General features: G+C 49.3%; 1 protein-coding gene across 2 annotated transcripts in view; it reads right to left on the reverse strand.

Moving 5' to 3' along the window:
• The window catches only part of ALPK3 (alpha kinase 3), a 32,937-nt gene extending 12,332 nt beyond the window's left edge, over positions 1 to 20,605 (reverse strand). The window contains exons 1-4 of one of the 2 annotated variants that reach the window (XM_030955229.1): positions 20,427 to 20,605; positions 10,831 to 10,869; positions 7,522 to 7,643; positions 850 to 967 (exon numbers count right to left, since the gene is read on the reverse strand). In XM_030955229.1, the coding sequence (XP_030811089.1) occupies positions 850 to 967; positions 7,522 to 7,643; positions 10,831 to 10,869; positions 20,427 to 20,569 (422 nt within the window). In that variant the 5' untranslated portion in view covers positions 20,570 to 20,605. The remainder of the gene's footprint in view (positions 1 to 849; positions 968 to 7,521; positions 7,644 to 10,830; positions 10,870 to 20,426) is intronic. The other variant, XM_030955228.1, reaches the window with a different exon arrangement.

Here is a 20,605-nt window from a genome sequence, read left to right on the forward strand (position 1 = left end):
CCCACCCTGGCTCTGCCTGCTCCCCACACTAACAAACAAGTAAGTTTTATGATAAATTTGTTCTAGCTCCACCCTGGGCTGTAACTCTGGAATGAGGGCTGTGGTGGAGGAGAACAGGCAGCACCAGGCTTCCCAACTGTTCTTGGTCAGAGTCCTCTGCAGGATCTTTTCCTCTCAGCTCTACACAGCCCACAAGACATTCCTATTCCTCCTCTACCCTACCATATTACCAAAGTCTTCCCACCCCGTGTCACAGGCACCACAAGCACCTGCCTGCATCCCTATTGTCACCCCTTGAGGACACTTGACCCACAGAGATCCCTGCTCCTGGAAGAGGTGGGCCAGCCTCTGATGGACACCTGGAGCACAGTGGGAGAGCAGAAAAGCTCATGCCAGAAGCACAAGGACTATCAGCAACACTGACATTCTGCATTTTCAGTCAGTGCTACACCTGTCTGACATCCCAAGTCCAGGACTCAAGGTGTGCCTGGCTCTCCAGAAACTTGACTCCCTGGACCATCACCTTGGAGGCAGATAGTGCTTTCCCCTTGCTCACCTTTGTCATCCCTAATGCTCAGCACTGGAAGGCTCCAGAGAGAGGGACTCCTTCTTCCCTTCCTCTTGCTTCCAGCATGGCAGCTACCCCTGGATGCAGTAATGGATCTCATGCTGGTGTGACTGGGGAGCCACAGCTGGAGGGAAAGGGCCAGCTCTGAACTCACAGTGGGGAGCAGAAGGGGCCAGCCAAGTGGTGGGGGGGCTATCACTGTTGACAGCTTAGCCAGCCACTGAGAACACACCCAGAGCTCCCATCAGCAAACCCAGGCCCTCTCCAGCTCCTTTACTCACTTGTAGAGCTGCAGGGTGTGGCGGTTTCCATGACGGAATATCTCGTACTTGGGTAAGCCACAGTAGCGATCCATCTCCTCATCATCCTTGTACCACGTCACCTCAGGCTGTGGGTACCCTGGGGAGGACAGGGAAGGGACACCAGACAGTGAAACATTCCACACAGCAGCACAGGCAGCATGGTATCAGCAGCAGCACACCAGGGCAGATGCTATTCTGGGCTCACCACATTCCTAAATGGCACAACAGAAACAGTGGAAACTTAATGGGCTTATCTCAGACTTTTATCACTCCTAGGAATAGGGCTATTTTTGAGAAAAAAATCCCAGCACTTCATTCCTGAGCAGAGGGAGTGGATCACACGCTCGTCTCCTGTAACACTGGCCGGGAGAAGGTGAGCATGCCGTCACTTTTATGTGAACAGGGATGTTCTGATGAGGCCAAGGCTATGGCTGGAGAACAGGCCCCTCCATGGAGCTCGCAGCATTTTGCACAGTGTCACAGCCTGTAAGCTGATCTGAAACTTTCCACTGAACAGAAACAACCTTGATTGCATCACAGTCAGCTCAGTGTCCTACAAATGTCACTTGACAACAGATGTCACCTGCCTTTTCAGTAGAATGACATCATGATGTGTGTGACTGGCTGGCTGGCAGGCTGGCTGGGCACACAGCCACGTTCTCCACCACTTGCAGAGGTGTTGGATCAGCATGTGAGTCCCATATGGACCAGTGCTAGCCACAGCCCTCACTGCTCACTGACAGCAGCTCTAGTTCAGATTAAGTGCAGTTTTCATGCAGTGACTGCTCAAGCCAGCAGCCAGCAGGGGTTCCTGCACTTCACTCAGGGCTCACCACCCAGCCAAGCTGACCCTCAGGGCATGGGATGAGAGTGTCAGTGGTCACATCCTGCCTTGGCTATAGGCTATAGCTGATTGCTCAGGAGCTTATCTGCTGCAAATGTCCCTGCAGGCTTTCTGTGGGGCCAAAGGACGGAGTCCAGCACTCTCCTCAACTCCACCAGAGCCCAAGGATCACCCACAGCACCCCAGAATGTGGCAAGGGTCAGCTCCCATGAACATCCCAGGCATGGGGCCGATGAGGGCTTTCCAGGAATATCCAAAGGGTCCCAACCCAATGGCTCTGGAGTAATGAGAAAGCAGGGACAAGGTGCTCTCTGGATACCAAGCCACAGGTTTCCAGGCCAACCAGGACCTCAACCGTCCTCCTTGCACCAGCCAAAGATGTTGTCAGCCCATAGCAATGCCTGAGCCCAGCTTCCTCCTGCTCTCATGAAGGTCCTAGAGCAGGACTGAGAGTCCAGAAGCAGAGACTCGTGAGCAGGAATTCACCCAGGCTTTGGCCAATCCAATATGCCTTTGCCCAGAAAAGCAGCAAATGCCAAATCTCCTCCTGTACTGCTTTGGCTTCCCTGTCCCCACCCCCTGCCTGTGGTGGCTCCTCAGTATCCACTGGCTCCTCGAAGGATTTAGTCCACTGGGACCAGACATGGCTGGGAAGAGAAGTCTCAGCAGCTTTTCTTCCCTGTTCTCCTCTATGAGAAGCATCGACCCCCATAGCCCAGACACCTCACAGACTGGAATTTACCCTATTGTTCCTTCTTCTCTAAGGTCTCTTACTCTGCACTGCCCCAGCATCTCTGCAGTCTGTAGGTCTCCCACATGCTTTGCTGCCTCAATCCCCTCCCACTGCTGCCATCAGCAGCTTTGGCTTTCTTTTGGGTAGTGCCTCATTTCTCCTCTTCTACAGGAAGCCAAGCCATGACTTTCTCCCAACACCCTTCCTGCAAGGCTCTCTGTCCTCCCCCTCTGCCCCACTCTTGTCACAGCCCGCTCCTTGCTGCTGCCCTGACCCCCCAAACCAGTTTCTAGAGACATGCAAAGCCCTCAGGTACTTGTGGCTGAAGAAAATGAGCCTTGAACTAGGAACTGGAGAAAGCCATGAGAGCATTACAGTGATGGCATCATCAGGGATTGACATGGCTGCTAATATTTTCCATAAAATAATATTGGCAGCAGGAGCCTGGGCTAAATGAGCCTGTGGTGAATTCTTTCTGCTCCAGAGATGACCAAAACTATCTCCATACACAAGCTCATACTGTGCCCAGAGCAATCCAACCCTTCCCAAAGGCTGCTCTGCAAGCAAGATCTTCAGAAGGCCCCCACAGTCCATCTTGCAGGGAGCTGGCAGGTAGATTTTCCCGACACCCTAGGAAACAGCAATCACAGCCCTTCATTCTGGGAACTCAGCTGATAGTTTCCGAGAAGCTCTGTGATGTCCCCCCCACCGTGGCCTCCACAGCTGATTTCCATTCCCAGCTGACATCTGCCAGAAAGAGCTGCCATTGGAAAGAGCTGCCATTTCCATCCTTATGCAGTGGCTCCAGGAAAGGCTTTTCTTCTTTTGCTAAGCTTCAACTCCCTGTGACTTGTAGCACTCGTGTCCTTGAGGCTGCCTGCTCCCTCTGAGGAGCCATGGCCACGAGAGCTCAGTGCCACAACCAGCTCACACTGCACAGTGTCACCAGTGTCACCTGCAGCCCAAGAGAGCTGCAGGCAAGCTCTGGCAGGATCTGCAGTCTGCAGGCAGGCGGATGCTGAAAGGCTTCCCACCTCCCACGCAGGTACAGTGGCCCCAGCTGCCTGTCCAAATATCATCCATCCCTTCCCAGGGGCTGTAATCAGAGCCAAGATGGAAAGATGCCTGGGCAGGGATGAATCTCCCTGGCACAGGGAGGGGAGCTGCTGCTGATGCTGCTGACATCCATCTTTGGGCTGCTGAGTGAATAAATTCCCCCAGTCCAGGGTGGGGGGGAAGAGGAGTCAGGCATCATTCCCTGCACGGTGCATCCCCTGCAGGCACAGCATCCACAGCTTGCCCAGTGGGATGAGGGTTCCATCCATGGATGGAGGCACCAGATGCCACCCTTAGCATGAGACACCCTGACACACTCACAGATCCACACCCATCCTTCCCGGACCTGCCTCTGCTGCAGACCCCCTCACAGATCCACACTCGTCCTTCCCAGACCTGCCCCTGCTGCAGCCCCCATGCAGCTGGGCCCCTGCAGCCCCCAGGCAGAGCCTGCAGCTGCAGACACGGTGGGGCTGGGCAGCGCTGGGAAGAGCAGCCACCCAGAGGCTCCACATCCTCAGCATGTGTGTGTGTGTGCCTGCCAGCAGCACTGCTCCAGCCACCACAGCATCCTGGAGACTTTTCAGAGCAAGGATGTTTCTTTCATGGAGATTGCCAGGTTTAGATCAAACATTCTTTTCCTAAAAACTGTCAAAATCTGAGAAGTCTTCAAAGCTTAGTGACTGTAACCAAAACAGTTCTTAAAATATCTATCCAAAACAGTTCTGAATATATCTATCCAAAATCATCCAGAGAAACTCTATTTCAAGTTGCTTTCTTTTTTTTTACTTTTTTGGGGAGCAGGAAAGGAGGGGGAGTTAGTCTTCTGAAACTTGGGAAGGTGCTAAGAGTTCAGAACCATTAAACAATATCCACAGTTTCTGCTCTACATAAGCTACATACAGCAGGGGCTTCAAAAGTCTTGGGAAGACAATTCCTGGTAGGATATTACCCTTCCTGGCTTCATGGATTTAAACCCCTCCAGCACACAAGGACAAGGAAGCTTCTAGCAATGCTAACAGGAGGGACAGATACTAACAGCAGTAGCTCCCCATGCCACCGTGAGCAGTGCTCATTCACCATCCTGCCCTTGTCCTTGGCCCCAAAGCCAAACCTCCTCATCTCCCAGCAGCCTACTCTCTGCTCCTGCAGTCACTGTCCCATCCCCAAACCCCTCTCACAGCCCCTGCATGTCTCCTGACAGTCTTCATCCAAACACTTCAGTCTCACCCTTCAAACACTTCCCTCAGGGGGTCACCACAAATGCAGCGAGTGGAACTCCTGATTAAAAACTGCATCCACAAAGCATGTGACTGTCTACCCACCCTAGCCCAACTCTCTTCCCCAAGCCATGGGCAGAGCCCTCTCCTCTCTGTACTCTGCAATAAAACCATGGAGGCACTGATGGGATCAAGCCCCTGAGACAGATTTGTGAAGCCAGATCAGAGGGGTTGAACCTGGCTGAGGAGGACTGAAATGGCACTGAAAAGGCAGCTGTACAACAGTGGGCTGGTGCTGACATACAATGGTCTTGGCTAGATCCAGCCATCACCTGTCCTGGCTGGACTCATTCCCTAAGCAGCCAGAGACCTAGGCCCCTTCATGCAGCTTCCCCCATTTCATCAGCTAACATCTCTCCTTCCCAGGCAATGCTGCACAGAAGTGACTAAAAAGCTGGAAAATCCTTGTGGCAGCACCTCCATGAAGGGCCACTCTGAAGAGAGAAGCCCAATATCCACCCAGTGCAAATGAGCTGTGATGACCCTTGAGACCCTGAAGTCCAGACAGACCCACAAAGGAAAGCACAGAGATGTGGGATGAAGGTGCACAGTTAATGGAAATGTTCTTGTTTCCTTTTTCACATCTCTTCGAGAACAAAGGATGAAACTAATTTTGTCTGAAAAAAGAAAACATCTCATAACTGATGCAGGATGTGACCCAAAAAATCAAATCAGACATAGCAGGGACACCAGTAGCAGGCTGAACTAGGCATCAGGAGGAAAGAAAAGTTTGTGCCTCCACACACAGGAATCTGCCTCTGCCTGACCTGCTGTCCTCCTGCCTGTACCACTCATCACATTCTGGAGATTGGTTCTTCAAACTCTTGCATCCTTCTGTGTTCCTAGGACAGGCCCAGCAAGTCCTAGTCCAAGTATTCCCAGATGTTGGACTAGCCTGTAACTCTCACTATTGGTCAAGAAGAGGCAAAAAAAAAAAAATTAGTAAGATGCTATTGTAGGTCACACATCCATATTTGCGGCTTGACCGTCAAAACAGGAGCAGGTGACTGTCTGCCCTTTGCCTCCATCAAAGTGTCCCTGGCCTGCAGCCACAGTGCTGGGACTGAACTGGTTCCACTCTGGTCACTGGCCAGGGATGTCACTGCCATTTCCTTGCTCCCAGCAACGCCTCCCAGTTGAACACAAACATCACGGCAGGGCAAGATACCTGAACTACCAGGCAGGCTCTGCAGCCAGGGTATGCCCTACACCTCCTGCCCCTCTCTCCCAAAGAGATCCTGAGCTCCTAAAGCACTCCACAGGACCACATACAGGAGATGCCAATCTGGCAAAGGTGGTCCAAAGATGATTTTAAAAATGTTTCCATGAAAATTTCTAAGTGCATAGAGGCATCTCCCCAACCTAGTTTACCAAGCACAAAAATATTGTGACACATGCTGAAAGAGACTCATTGACAATTTCCTATACTTGAGCAGGAAATGAGGTCAGCACCAGGTCAAGTTTTCTGCCTGGTACAACACACCAGGAAGAGATGGAATTTGTTAGAAGGAGCCATCAACCTCAGAGGTGCAGCTGGTGGAGATTTAAGCCAGTGAGATAAGCCAGGACTTTTACTCCGGATTTCCCAACACAACTAAACATTTTCTCACGTCTGACACTTGCAGAATGGCATGTTCCGTGGTACTGCACAATATGTCAAGCTTTTGCTTTCAGAAAACTGGAATGGAAAGAGCCCTTCTAATGACTCCCCAAATAAAGTGGTTTGGAGGCATTTCCTAGCAGCCCTCTTTGGGTCTAGAAGCAGCAAGAAGGGGTCTGCTGAAGTTAAGCCTCAATAAAATCAACACATCAGTCGTACCCCTGCAAGTCAGATGGTCAGCCTTCAGAACAAGGGAATTCATGAGAGAAAAGCCAAGAATTCATAGCTGGCAGTTCTCAGAGGGACTGAGACTGTGCTTCCTTATTTCCAGCCTAACAGCAAACCAGATTTGCTTAGGAAAGCTTTGGTCCTCGTGCCTAAGAGGCTCACTGGATATACTCTCCTCCTTCCAGAACTTGCAAACTTGTTTGTAAGTGTCTCTCACTGAGTAACCTCTTGCAGTAATTAATACTAGTGAGGTCAGGAAGGATCATGGAGTTGTTAACAAGTACACTGAGAGAAGAGGTTTTAGAGTCTCCATATTTAAAGAACAAAATCTCATCACCAAAGGAGCTACTTGCCTCTACACCAATGTGCTGCCATGCCACAAGGCCTTAGCACCAGCCTTCCTTTTTGGCCTTTCCCTCCTCCTCCTCTTCTTGACTTAACCCTTTCCTGCCCAAGGGGAGATTTTAGCTCATTGGGCAGTGACCAGTTTTTATTTCAGATGTTGACAGACACAGAAGTTCATCACAGATACAAATGTAGCTGTGCTCTAACCATCTACAGCCAGCAGTATTGGTTCCAGCAGGAGAGCCTTAGTCTTCAAAACTGCACATTCCTGAGTTATGGAGGCCAGGATTAGAGAAGCAGAGATTAGGACAACAAAATGTAGCTGGTCCAAGCAGTAACCAGCATATCCCATTTTCTGCTCTTTCAGATGTTAGCTTATGCCTTTGCCTCTTTACACACTCAGGTGCTTCCCACCTCCCTTAAACTGAAGCTAAAATCACCATGCAATTGCTGAACCTCTGCTTGTGGTGGGCTTGTTATCCTTGTTATCACTTGCTGCAGAGTTTAACTGGCACGAGTCCAGCAGGTGAGGCAGGACCAGGTTATTCACTGAAGACACTGTTACCTGTCACTATGCACGTGAATTTAGCATCAGAGTCCTCGGACACAGCACGGGATTTGATAGTGGTTTCAAATAGTGGCTGTGTTTCCTCCGTCAGCTGAGAAATGATTGCGCAGAAGGTGCTCCTGGAAGATTCAAGAAGCATTTCTTAGAGATAAAAGCACCAGAAAAATCAAAGGGTCCACCTTGTGTCTCACCTCAGCAGCCTGTGTTCTCATTGTCCATGCCCTCTTCCCTCCCATCATCTCTACACTTGCTCACAGGTCCAGCCCAGTGCCAGGGCATTGGACTGATTTCTCCCTCCTAAGACGACTGTCAATTTGAAGTGACATTTGGGAGCCATTCCCTTTGTCTTAGCTCTTAGGGCTATTGGGGCAATCAATGTTGACCCACTGGATGAATGAAGAGCCGTTTTATCTCTTGATTATACCAAAACATCTCTTTGGCCAGCCAGCAAGCTTAGAGCTCCACCTAACAAAGTCAATTCCCAGTTCTGAACCATAAATGTTTCAAGAGTTGTTCTGTTCACTGGGATTTTCTTTTATTTGTGAAGACTTTGTGTCATTTCAGGCCAAGTGTGAATTGCACGTGTCTCCTGAACACAGCAGCCCTCTTAGAATGAAGAAAAGCTCACTGAGGAAGCTCTGAGGCTGGCTAGCAGCTTCCTGAACCCAGGAATTGCTAATAATGGGAAGGAACTCCCTGTTTAACCCCTCACTGCTGCAGGTAGGCACTCACACTCCCTACTCCAGGAGTTCAGGCTCTGACCTCAAAGTTCATGCTGGGGCACCCAAATAGCCAGAACTATCCTGACAGTGCAATCTGTAATGCTCAAGAGCAGACCATGGATTCTCCAGGTGTTTCAGCACTGTTCAATGAGTGCAATAGATCACCATATTCATCCAACCCTGCTGCAGCATCACTGAGAGAGGTCCCAGAAAATCTGGGCTTTCTTAAATAAAGGGAAATTATTTATTTAAAGGGAAATTATTGAAATTATTTAATTTCAAATTGGGGTTTCATTCAGATAATGCTGAGGCTCTTGGAAGGGAAGAGCTTCTTATTTGTTTTTTCCCTCTCCAATTAAAACTCTACACATTTACACTATGAGAGGGGCCCCCAAGGTCTCAAGTGCAAAGATGCTGGGACAAACAGCTAATCCTGCAAGAGAACTGGTAGCTGGCAGCTCTATTTATATAATTTTCAGCAGTGAAAGACATTCCTTAAACAAGTGATCAGCTTCAGAAACATGCAAGGGGTGCAATAAATGTCCAAACCACTCCTGACACAGCTCCACCATGAGCAGAAGGGCTCAGAGCGTGTGGTGAGGGTCCCATGAGGAGGATCCCAGCCTCACAAGCAGCCCCAGCTCGCAGGCAGGATGCTCCTGCTGCTGCCACTAATGCTCTACCTGCTAAAGAAACAAACTGGGTCAGGACAAACCAAAAACCCCACATTTAGCATGACCCAGAGGGGGCAGGTGCCCTGACAGGGACTAAGCACACACGGCTGAAGGCATCACGAGAGCTACAGCCACAGCAACTGCCTGTTTTATCCACCCTGAAAACTTACCTGGAGGCTGCAATGCCATTATTTTCCCTCTGCCTTCCTGCAAAAATGGGTTTGTAAGAGATGCAGGGAGACGAATCCCTGAGTAACAACCCACTGGGAACTCACTCAGCTCCCAGGCACCTTGTGCTGGATGAGGGTCAGGACAGGGGAAGCCTGGGATGTTGCAAACCTGATTCATCTACTGAACGAAGGTTATAAGCATAGTCTGTATCCAAACAAGTGTGGGGTGGGATAAAAATAACAGATCCCACAGCTCAGACTCTTTTCTGTGGAAATCAATGGTTACTAGGACACTGGTCCTGGTAAGCAACTCTTCACTCAACTGCGGGGCCAGGAATGGGCTGTGGGAGTCAAAAGCTGTTTCAAACCAGAGCAACCTTCCCAAATTCCAATCCCAGGAAAAAAAAAAAAAGCCCATTTCCATGGAGCAAGGCAGACAATCCAGTACAAGGCAGTTACTGGTAGGGTTCTGATGCTCCCTTCAGTACAGATCCCCCTCCCCATACCAGTAAATGCCTTTCAGAGCCACATAAAAGAATTTCCCAAGCATCAACCAACATTTCATAGCCCAGCAGGAGGGCAACAGGATCAGCATCTTATAATCAAGTGATGCACACACACGTAGTGGCTCTTGGGACCCAGTTTAATCCCAGCACCATGCCACCAGCACCAGGAATAAGTCTGGTCCACTCAGTGCAAATCCCACAACCAGGTGAAATACATCCAGCAAAGGCTACTGAATGGCTTTGGAAAGCAGCTGTGGTGGAAGCTGGGAGCTCCACAGGCTCAGCAGATGAATCAGGGACTTGCCCAGTGATGCCTGGCAGGAAGCCTGGAAGGTCTATTGAGTCTTTCAAAGAAACCATTGTGCTGGTCACAGCAGGATTTCAAGGCTCTGGCACTGTGGGGCTCTCAGCTGACTCACTCCAGCTGCAAGGAGGCTTGTCCAATTCAAATTGCTTTCTAAACCAGTAATTCAGGGTATTCCGAGAACTGGACACAAAGCACTAGCCACTTTTTCTCTGGGCCTTCCTGGAGCTGCATCTTTGGGGCAGAAAAAGCCCTGGAGCCTAGAAGAGACCCCTTGCAATTCAGTAGCCTTTTCAATTAAAGAGGGATTTCCATACAAAAGCCTGTTGGAAAAGGAGATTTGAGAAGTGTATTCCTCTTGTTATGATTTTCTTTTTCTGACTTTTTGGTTAGAAATCCCAGAGCTATAGAGGTGTTCTGGAGAGGCCTTTCCCTCCATGGTTATTCTTCTACCTGCCAATCCAGCAAACCAGAAATGCCAACTGATTTCCAAATGTGTTCTTTTGCCAAAGGCAAAGTACAGCTGTACAAGCGCCTTTTGGGGCAAAGTCCAAGCGAATGAGGATCCTCACAACAATGGCAGGGGGAAGAAAATTTTTTCTCTGGATGTCTCAGGGCAGTCACATCCAATTTTTAATGTCTCTGTATGGAAGTCTCACTTTAATATAAAGAAGTAGCTGAACACCCATCCTTTGGCTAAAAAAGAGGAATATTTCTTGCACCTTAATACAGGAATTATGATGAACATTCACTTTTCTTTCTGCAGTTCAAGCAAATATTAGGGATCAAATCATGCAGAATGAGGCTGTTAGATCACTTCAGGGCTCTTGACTGATTAATTAATTAGTACCAAAACATTACAGGTTAATCACGTGCAGACAGATTCAGAAAAGTGTTTGGTCAGAGCAGTTTAATGCAATGTAGTTTTACCTTCCTAAACTGGAGGGAGAGAATCTGCTGCTTGATAAGCTAAGCAAAAAACAGCACAAAAACCATTAGAGAGAGAAGCACGGAAAGGAGCTGAAATAAACAAACCGTTACAGAGACATATTAATGATGAGTCATTTTGCAGAGGTCAGAGTTCCTATTAAAAGAAGGTACAGCTGCCTTAGGCTGCCTGCCAGGACGAGCAAGCCACATTGTCAATTGAAATCAAAGGCTGTAAAAATGAAATGGTCGTTAACCACAGAGAATCAGTGTCAGGACATTTATACAAGTAGGTTTCCAAGAAGCAGCACCTTGAGCCTTCCATGCACCATCTGCAGCACTGTGCTCAAAGCAGGCAGCTCCAGCACAGGAGACGTCCAGCCCAATTCTGTGCTGGCAAGCAGCTGGCCTGAGCTGGGTGCCCTCTGTGCTTCCAAGGACAGCTCCTGGGAGAAGCTGAAAACTCTCTGATCACATTGCTTTCCAGCTTGCCAATCAAATCACTAAGGTCTGGCAAAACATGAAAATAAAAGAAGTAGACTTTTCTACTTCTACAAGAATCTACACGTTTTGCTTTCTTTGTGGGAAGATGTAGGAGCATTAACCAATCCAGGGAACAAAATCAAACACGCAGGTCCTGCACAAGACATCTTGATGATCTACTTACCAGTGGTCACCAGCTCTCCCAAAGGAGTGTCTTCAGGGACTCATGTCCCAGCCAAAGGGCCACATTGCTGGACTGTGGCAGCAGCCCCTTGCAGGCTGTAGGAAACAACCTCTGTGCATTGACCTGCAGCAGTCAGAACAGCTCCTCAAGCCTTGACTCACCCACATGGCAATCAAAAGTTCAAAACCAACAGGGACAAGCTAGTCAGCAGCATGTAAACTCAGTGATTTAATTGCACTGAGGTACATGTTACACCTATGCAACAACCTCACCATACAGCCTTGGAAACGGCTGCAGCATGGGCAGCAGTCCCCTCTGGGACGTACCAGGCCAGACTGCCAGAGCCCTCAGTGCAGGGAGATCAAACCTTCTCAGCCTCTGTGAACCACCACAGTTCAGTGCTCTAGGATGGTGCTACAGAAGACAGCAGAAAGAACCACATGGAGGGCCACCTGCAGGTGCACCTCTTCAGGTGTCCTACCCAAATCTGTGAGTCCCAGTCCTGTGGAAACCAGCAGGACTCCAAGTCTTGCCCTAAAAATGAGCACAAAGAGACTCTGAAAACTGGTCCTGCCAACTGTACATTCCACCTGTGGAGGCAGAACCTCCATGTGAACACTGAGAAAAGAAGCAGCTCAGCTTGAAGCCCTGACACTTTACACAAATAATTGCATATTTCCTTTGAGAAGAAAAATCCGAAGGGCTCACTGACTCCTTCAGGAAAGCAAAGACAGCAGAAGTTTTGGACTGTTGCTGGGGAGCAGCTTTAACCCAACAAACATGGGTGGCACTTGGCCTTTTGGCAGCAGCTTCACCCTCTCCACCCCCAGCCACACAATCCTGGTCCACTCCCAGTGCCAGGGGCTGGTCATGCAGCCAAAGGATGTGCAGGCTGGGCGTGATCCAGCTGGGGAAATCAAGTGCTCACAGGAGCAGGCTGAGGATCACTCACTCACCCGATCCCTCTTTCATGTGCTGTGCTGGTCCATGGGAGAAGCCAGACAGAGTCCTTTGTCCTTTGAGCTGTACCTTCCACTGCTTGCAACATCCCTGTGAGCTCCATGCCCTTTCTGGCAGCACCAGGCACAGCTTTGCATTACCTGCCTTACTGACCAGCACCTCACCTTGTCCTTCTCACTCACAGACACCCTCAGAGCTTCTGGAGCTCAAATTGCACCTCGTGCTGCTCTCACCCCATCCTGACCTCCTGGGGATCTGGGTTCCTCCTCCCACACTCCTCCCAAGCACAACCACCCCAAGTGATCCCAGGGGCAGCTGTATCCCTGCGCTCTGGGCTGCCCCCAGGCACCTCTGTCTGTCTGGAAACACAACTCACTGGTTGAACTTGCCCTAAAACATTTTGCTTACCACTGCAAGGGAAAAACATCTTTTTACCCACCAGGAATACTAAAGACCTTCTTAAAAGGAAGTTCCCAAAATCCTTGCAAGCTAGAATGCTAGTGTAGGCAGTGGTGTGGTTTTAATCATGATTCCTTGCATAAGACAAACAGGGATGTGTCTTGGCTTGGATGTAAAGAAAATAGCAGGAGTCAGAACAAAGGCTGCTTGTGCCATGAACCCATTGTGCTCATGGATGTGATCAAACAGTAAGCACTGACAGTGCTTTTTTTTAATCCCCAGTATTAAGACAACATGGGCTTTATTCAGTGCACATCCTGAGACAGTGCTGAACACTGAACTGAGGGTCTCCTGAGGGTCTCTCCATATTATCAGAAGAAAAAGGCCATCATGTATTAATTGAAGTTTAACCTCAATATGCTAAATTTGCTTTTCAGACTAGAGATTTAAGCCCCAGAGAGCATGATCAAATTGTGCATCCTGCAGCCAGCAGTGCCCTGCCTGCAGGCAGCTGGCGCTTCACTTCAATTACGTTCCAGCATACCCATGTAGAGCTGAGACAGCACAGCTCCACCAGAACCCAATCCACCCTGCTGGAAACGTGGGGCTCCTGAGCAGGGCAGCAGATATCCAGTGTGCTTGCTCTGATCCTCTCTGGCACTGGGCTGTCTGTGCCCTGGGCTCCCCAAGGACTTAGAGCACACACAGCACAGGGCTCTGCTAATGAAGTGCAGCCTCAGCAGTGGATGTGCCTCCCTCGAGCAAGCTCGGGGCCACGGCAGTTACTGGATAAAGGCAAATGCTTATGTTATCCTGAGGAACACATCTAAAGCATTGAATCAAGGCCTCCAGTATAACCCTTCCTCCTACTGGGGAAGTGGACTTCAAAAACATCTGCTCCAGGCATGTCCAGCACTGGTGGGATGAAGCCTCCTCAGGCACCTCCCACTGATGAAGAGAAGCTCAGCTTTTTATAAGCTAGTTCTGAAAATACACAACAGTGTTGGACCACAGCACTATACCTCTCCACCACATCCCTTCTACCAGTCTCAGTTCTTTGTTAAATTGCATTTTATCACATGCTTTCAAGCTCCTTTGGCCATTTATCATCCTCTTAAAGGTTTTAGCCCTTCAACTACTCCTAATTTTCTCTGGAAGTGAAGACAGCCTTCCTCATTTTTCATGCTCTTGCCAAATTTCAGTCTTGCAAGGGCAGGAGGCAGAACTGTCAACACCACTCACTTTTTTTAACCACTCAAGCTGATGGTCTGGGCTGGCATCCACTGGCACCAAAAAGTTAACTGCTTGAAAAACATAGATTTTCAGTCTGACACCTTTTTTTAACCCTCTCATGCAATTATCCATGAAATTACTCTCTTTCTGTATTTCTTATCATGGAGATAAAGAAATCTTTCTCCTTCCAGTGCACTCCTGACATGGAAGTGAGCAAGAGCTCAGGAGACCCTGAAATAGGCTTAACAGTGGCTCCATCCTCATACGGACAAGCACCTGGACTCGAGCTGTTCGAGCTGCAGCAGTGATCAATATTTTTCAGTGCTCTTCCACAGCGTGAAAATTGACCCACACAAGCTGTCCAGTGAAGGAAAAAAAGAGGAAAACGTGTCCATGACAGCAAAGCTGACAGGTCCAGGTTATGTTTTGAGGGAATCAGCATTGCACCAAAGCTCCTTGGAGAGCCTGGCAGCCTGAACATCCTGGGAGCTGGACAGAGGGACTGGCAATTTCCTACAGACATTGCCTCTCGCTGGCTCTCTGATCCCTGACATTACTGGGCATGTTTTGCACATGCAGACTTCCAAGTGTAAGGTTTCCTATGAACTTGCCTGTCTTCAAGGTTAATACTACTTGAGGCAAACACAAACCACTCGGCTGTCAGCAGTGAACCCTTTTCAAGGTTTAAAAGCAAATACTGAGGCTTTCATGTAGGCATGGCTGTGCTCACAGCTGCTTTCCTGCCACGTGTCCTGCTCCTTATCAAGCACTCCCTGCACACACAGAACGAGCGTGCTGGTGTTCATACACCATGGCAGGAGCTATCAGCAGGCCCGTGATAAAGCAGCTCTGGGTGCTGTGTTGCTGTACAAGACACATTGTTATTTCACAGACTGGAAAACAGATGTATTGAGTCTTTGCTTGTCAAGGTCACAGACCGAATCGATGTCAGAGATGCAGAAATGTGACAATTTTTTCTGCAGGTAATTTACTTTTTGCTGAAATGAACACGGACTCGTGTGTAACAATTCAGGCTGGATTTCATTAACAGAGAAGGTGGAAAACAATAAATTAAGTTACACGTTCCTGTATCAGCCTCTGTAATGCTCTGAAGATGGCTCAGATTTGTGTATTTTAACTCTGAATTGTTGCTGCCTCTATGGTCCAAATTAAACTTAGAAACACACCAAGGGATGAGAAATGGCCAAAAAAAAGCAAAGTAACTATTGGACAATAGATGCCCAGGAAAGGTGACATCCTCCTGGCAGCTCACCATGCAGAGAAAAGAAAAAAAACGAAAATAAAATTGCCTGCAACAGCCCTTCCATCTTCCTCTTCTTGGACCAGGCGATGCTGTGAATGTGAGATAATAACCTCACTCACTCAAGATCTTCCTCCCCTTGTCCAAAGAGAGCAAGGGTAGAGCAGGTTTTAATTCCATCTCCTGGGAACTGCCTCTGCTGTGGCATGAGAGGTGCCTTGTTTGGAGATGACCACACTCTGCCCTCCACACAATGGTATCCCTGGCCTGGGAAACATCCCCTTTCAGGAGGTTTCCTGAGAGGAGCACAGCTCTCACATGTGATATACTCTGTATCTCTATGGTGACTCTGAAGGGCATGGGCTCATCAGCCTACACACTCGGCTCCACTTGGCTTCCTAGGGGATATGGACATATGGACAGGAGGCTATAGAAAGGGAGCTGAAACTCTCCCTTTGGAATTGCTGGGGATTGTTATTCAGAGTGCACAGCTGCTGAGGAGCCCCACTCAAAGCAGATCCCTCCAGCAATGGGAAACAGCCTCCTCTGTCCTGCAGGTCACAGGGTGTGGAGATGACTCACTGACGCCCTAAACTCTGCCCTTCCTGTAGGAACTGGCTGTCCCTCCTTCCAGAGTTTGAGACACTTCCATCCCACAAATCAGACTGACTGAGTGCTCTCAGCTGCCTCAGCTGGCATCTGACCAGGGGGTTACACCATTCCTCGCCAAAAGCAAAGTCCCCTTGGGCATTACAGGTACCCAGCTGCCAAAGAGGGAACGCCACTGAACTAAACCTGCTTTTCAGGAACCAAGGGCTCCTCAGTTTCCTCAGCACACTTTATTATAGCAACAGATCTTTCTCCTTCATTTGATATTATGTGCAAAGCAAGAGGGACAAGATTGGGAATGGTTTCCAGCCAGAAGAGCCAGGTGGCAAGGCCCTCTCCTGAGCTCAAGTGCCACCCCGAGCAGAGTTATCCAAGAAAAGCTCAGAGGCAATGCCACTACACTCTATAAATATCTGTATATGATGTAGCTGTGACAGAAGAAAGACATTCAAGCAAGGAAGCAAGGCTCTAATGAGACTGAGGAGCAGATAGCTGCATTAGGTAAGAGGTGCAGATCACTTCCAGCAGAGGTTTGCCTAGCACTCAGATGAAGGTTTTATATAAAATTGCATCTCTCTGCACAATACACTCTCCAGACTTGCTAGTTCTTATAAACAGGACATCTAAAAAGATGTCTTGAGGGTTGTGGCCCATGAATGCAGCTATGGTAGACCCTGAACAGGACTGACAGTGAAATAATTACTTGCTTGAAATAATTGCTTTGAGACATCACAGGTTTGTTTAAAAAAAACAAGCCCAAGATAAAAAAAAATCCTGTCAGCAGCCAGAGCAGAGGGCAAGTCACTGTGGCCATAAGCTGCTCGTGACACTGTCCAATATCAGGTATGTCAAAAGAACAGCAAAGGAAAGACACTGAGCTGTTTGCTCATATGGAAAATCCTTACAAAAGTCTAGTTCCCAAGGGCATGAAGAGTAAATACCCTGAATACTCTGTTTAATAAAAGGATGATATTCTATCTATGGCCATTTTCAACACCTCTATTCTTCTGGCTTTCTTAGCACCATCTCTGGAAAATTCTACAAGTTAAAACCCAGAAAAATCCTGTTCTGGTTACCTGATTCATATCCTTCAATTTACATGATATCCCTTTCCTCCAACAGGATTAGGGAGACCAAGTAAGACATCCAAACTGCCCTCAACATAGAATCACAGAATGGTTTAGGTTGGATGGGATCTTAAAGCTCATCTTGTACCACCACCGGCCATGGGCAGGTGACCTAGACCAGGCTGCTCTAAGCCCTGTCCAACGTGGCCTGGAACACTTCCAGGGATCCAGGGGCAGCCACAGCTTCTCTGGGCAACCTATGCCAGGGCCTCACCACCCTCACAGGAAGAACTGAATTCTAATATCCCATCTAACCCTGCCCTCTGTCAGTTTGAACCCATTCCCCCTTGTCCTGTCACTCCAGCCCTTGTAAAGAGTCTCTCTCCATCCTTCTTGTAGGCTGCCTTCAGGTACTGGAAGGCCACAATCAGGTTACCCAGGAGCTTCTCCAGGATGAACAATTCCAGCCTCTTCTCATGGCAGAGGTGCTCCATCCCTCTGACAATCTTGGTGCCTCCTCTGGACTCATTCCAACTGCTCCATTCCTGTGCTGGCATCCACAGGGCAGAGGGTGTTTATAACTCATCCCAGAAGCAGGAATTTCCAACCTCAGTTTCTTTTCTTAAAGATCTCTCCACGTCTTTGTGTACCTCTACCACGTTACTACACTTTCTACTGCTTTAAGAAGTGGCGAACAGGCAAATATTTTAGTTAAACATACTCTATATATACATATAAAGACAGAAACAGAGAAACCTGAAAAAACCCACATTTTCTTTGGATCAGAATATCCATTTCTGTTTCCTAACCACTACAGTAGCCTCCCACAGCAATCCTGTGTCTGCATCACTTGTCTCATTGCCTTTGTTAGATTCAAAACCAACAAATCCAAATCCATTCTGTTGTGTTAGAGAGCTGCTCAGTGTTATCTGCTGTTCTGCATGTTGCTCATCGTGCTTTTCAAGTTCTCCCAGGTAAGCTCTCCAGATGTTCCTGGATTTAATTAAAGTCATAATTGCTTTCTGAAAGTCTCCTTGCCACACCATTCCACTCATTTGCTTCCCAGAATTGTTATGATACATTTTTTAATTACAACATAAAAAGCCACACTTCATTCAAGCCCTTGCCCTGCATTTTAGGCAACAGTTTCCAAAAATCCTGGCTCAAGTCTTCAGCATTTGTAGGGCTCTGCAGGGAACGAGACTTTTATATGCCTCCTCCCTAACTCATTAGAGAACATCGAAGTTGCCATGAACTCAGGGAAAGGTCAATTTTGCCATTTAGCCATTATTTAGTCACTGCTTCTTACAACAGAAGGGGCAGACAGTGGATTTATGAGACAAAATTAAATTGCCTCACCACGGGCTTTGATGATCATGCACATAAGTGGTTGGAAAAATGATTGGAGAATTTGTGGAAATTGAATGTGCTGCTGATTTAACTGGGGCAGCAGAGTCCCTTTGCCAGCACTGGGCTCCCACAGATGGAAATTGGGGTGCAGCCACAGCAGCATTAGGTTGAAAAGCTCAAAAGGTTCAGGGCTCAGAGCTCTGCAGCCATGGGCTGGATTTACCATGCCTGAGGCACAGCCTCAAGGGGTGCTGCAGCCAGAAGACACCAGGAGCACTGCCTGCATGGGTGCTGCACTGCTCCTTGCCTTCCCCAACAGCGGAAACTTTGGGAATCCAACCGGGAGCACTGAAGGTATTTCTTGCTGGATGGATGAACTCTCCTTTATGGTTAAACTGATTAAAGCTGCCATTTGAGAGTAGTCAAGGAAAATAAAAGTTAAGCTGTTGGCAACCCATATACCTCAACATCTTCTTTATTAAAACTCCTCTCTGCTTGTAATCCGCAGAATGGAGTCACTGGGCTCAGTTAAGAGATTTCCAGTTCCTGGTATGATCTGAGGCCACAGGCTGTAGACCCTCTATGGACATTTGGTGGTGCTGAAGATGTCACTGCGTGCAGCCAGTCTGTGATTAGCTCACACCCCAGCACGACATGATACCCCCACAGAGGAACTGAATTTAGGCAACTTCACTTTGGCGTTACCCCAGTTTTAACACCTGACTTCCAAGCAGCACTTTTTTATCTCTTTTGGTCCTGCATTTATTTTTATGAATGTCTGACTCCTTGAGGCATCAATGCTTGACACGCTGGAAATGGATTATTTATAAACCATCAGCAGGGAAGAGGCACACTCATTTGGAGAGCTCATAGACTGAAGAGCATTCCCAGCGAATTCAAAGCAATTTCAAGGCTTTTTTGAGTGCCTCACACAATCACCGACACCTTGGGCGCTGCTGGCATATCACCCTGTAATTCTGTGTTTGCTAACCTCAGTCAGGCTCAGCTGACAGCATGTTTGTCATACCTTCCCCCTGCAAACAAAGCCTTATTCCTACCCCAGACCCCGCGCCGGAGGCCATCCCTGACCCAGGAATGCTGATCTCATTGCTGCTCAGCCCCTATCTACAGTGCAGAAATGCCTTTTTGACAATAAGATAAGGCACCCAGCGGGCCCCTCGCTCTGTCTGGCGAGGCACTCCACTAGAATGAAGGCAGGAAGGTCAGTGCTGTTCCCTGAGTTTAACTGGAGGCACTGGTGTTTGTCAGGATTTCATAAGGACAGCTTGGACTGAGCCTTCACTGGGGTCTGCAGCTTTCTCATGAGGGGAAGAGGAGAGGCAGCACCAACCAATCTCTGCTCTCTGGTGACCAGCAACCGGACCTGAGGGGCCAGCATGAAGCTGTACAAAGGGGGATAAAATATACTAGATTATTGGATATTCAGAAAGGGTTCTTCACTCAGAAGGTGTTGGGTCACCAGAACAGGCTCCACAGGACAGCAGTCATGGCCCCAAGGCTGCCGGAGCTCCAGGAGTGTTTGGACAACCAGCTCAGGCACAGCACGGGATTGTTGGGGTGTCCTGGGCACGGCCAGGAGCTGGTCTCGATGATCCTTGTGGACAGGACATTCCATGATTCTATTCTATGATTCCACCACCACTTCACACACTCGCTCAGCCACACGCAATGCGCCATGTCCACAGGCCCTGCCCGGCAATAGCTGCGACACTGCCAGCTCTCTCTGGGGAGGCGAGGGACTGGGCTACAGCACACAGCAGCTCCTCTGAGAGCCCGAGCCACCGCTCGGTTTTCTCCCCTGGAGCAGCTCCCCGGGGACGGCCAGGCCCCTTGCCGACGGCACTTCCAGCCGGCCCCCTGCGAGACCTCACGGCTGGGGTGAGGGCCAGCCCGGCCTCCCCGCTGCACCCCCCGGCCCGGCCCGGCCCGGCTCCGTGCCCCGCCAGCCCCGCGCCCGCCGTCACCGCACCCGCGGCCGCGGCCAGCTCGGGGACAGCCCCAGAGCAGCGCCTTCCCCCGGGCCGGGGCTCACCTGTTCTGGGGCCGGATGCCCAGCAGGTAACTCCGTCGGTCCGGCCGCGAGGCCCAGGCCGCGCTCTCGGCCTCCTCCGCCCCGTCGATGTGGCTCGCTCCCCGCCCGTAGAGGCCCGCCAGGGCCCTGCGGGTCGAGCTCATGGCCGGAGTGCGGCTGCCGTGCCCCGCGGCCGTCGC

This window comes from Camarhynchus parvulus, chromosome 10 (genome assembly GCF_901933205.1).
Source record: "Camarhynchus parvulus chromosome 10, STF_HiC, whole genome shotgun sequence".
Taxonomy (NCBI): Eukaryota; Metazoa; Chordata; class Aves; order Passeriformes; family Thraupidae; genus Camarhynchus; species Camarhynchus parvulus.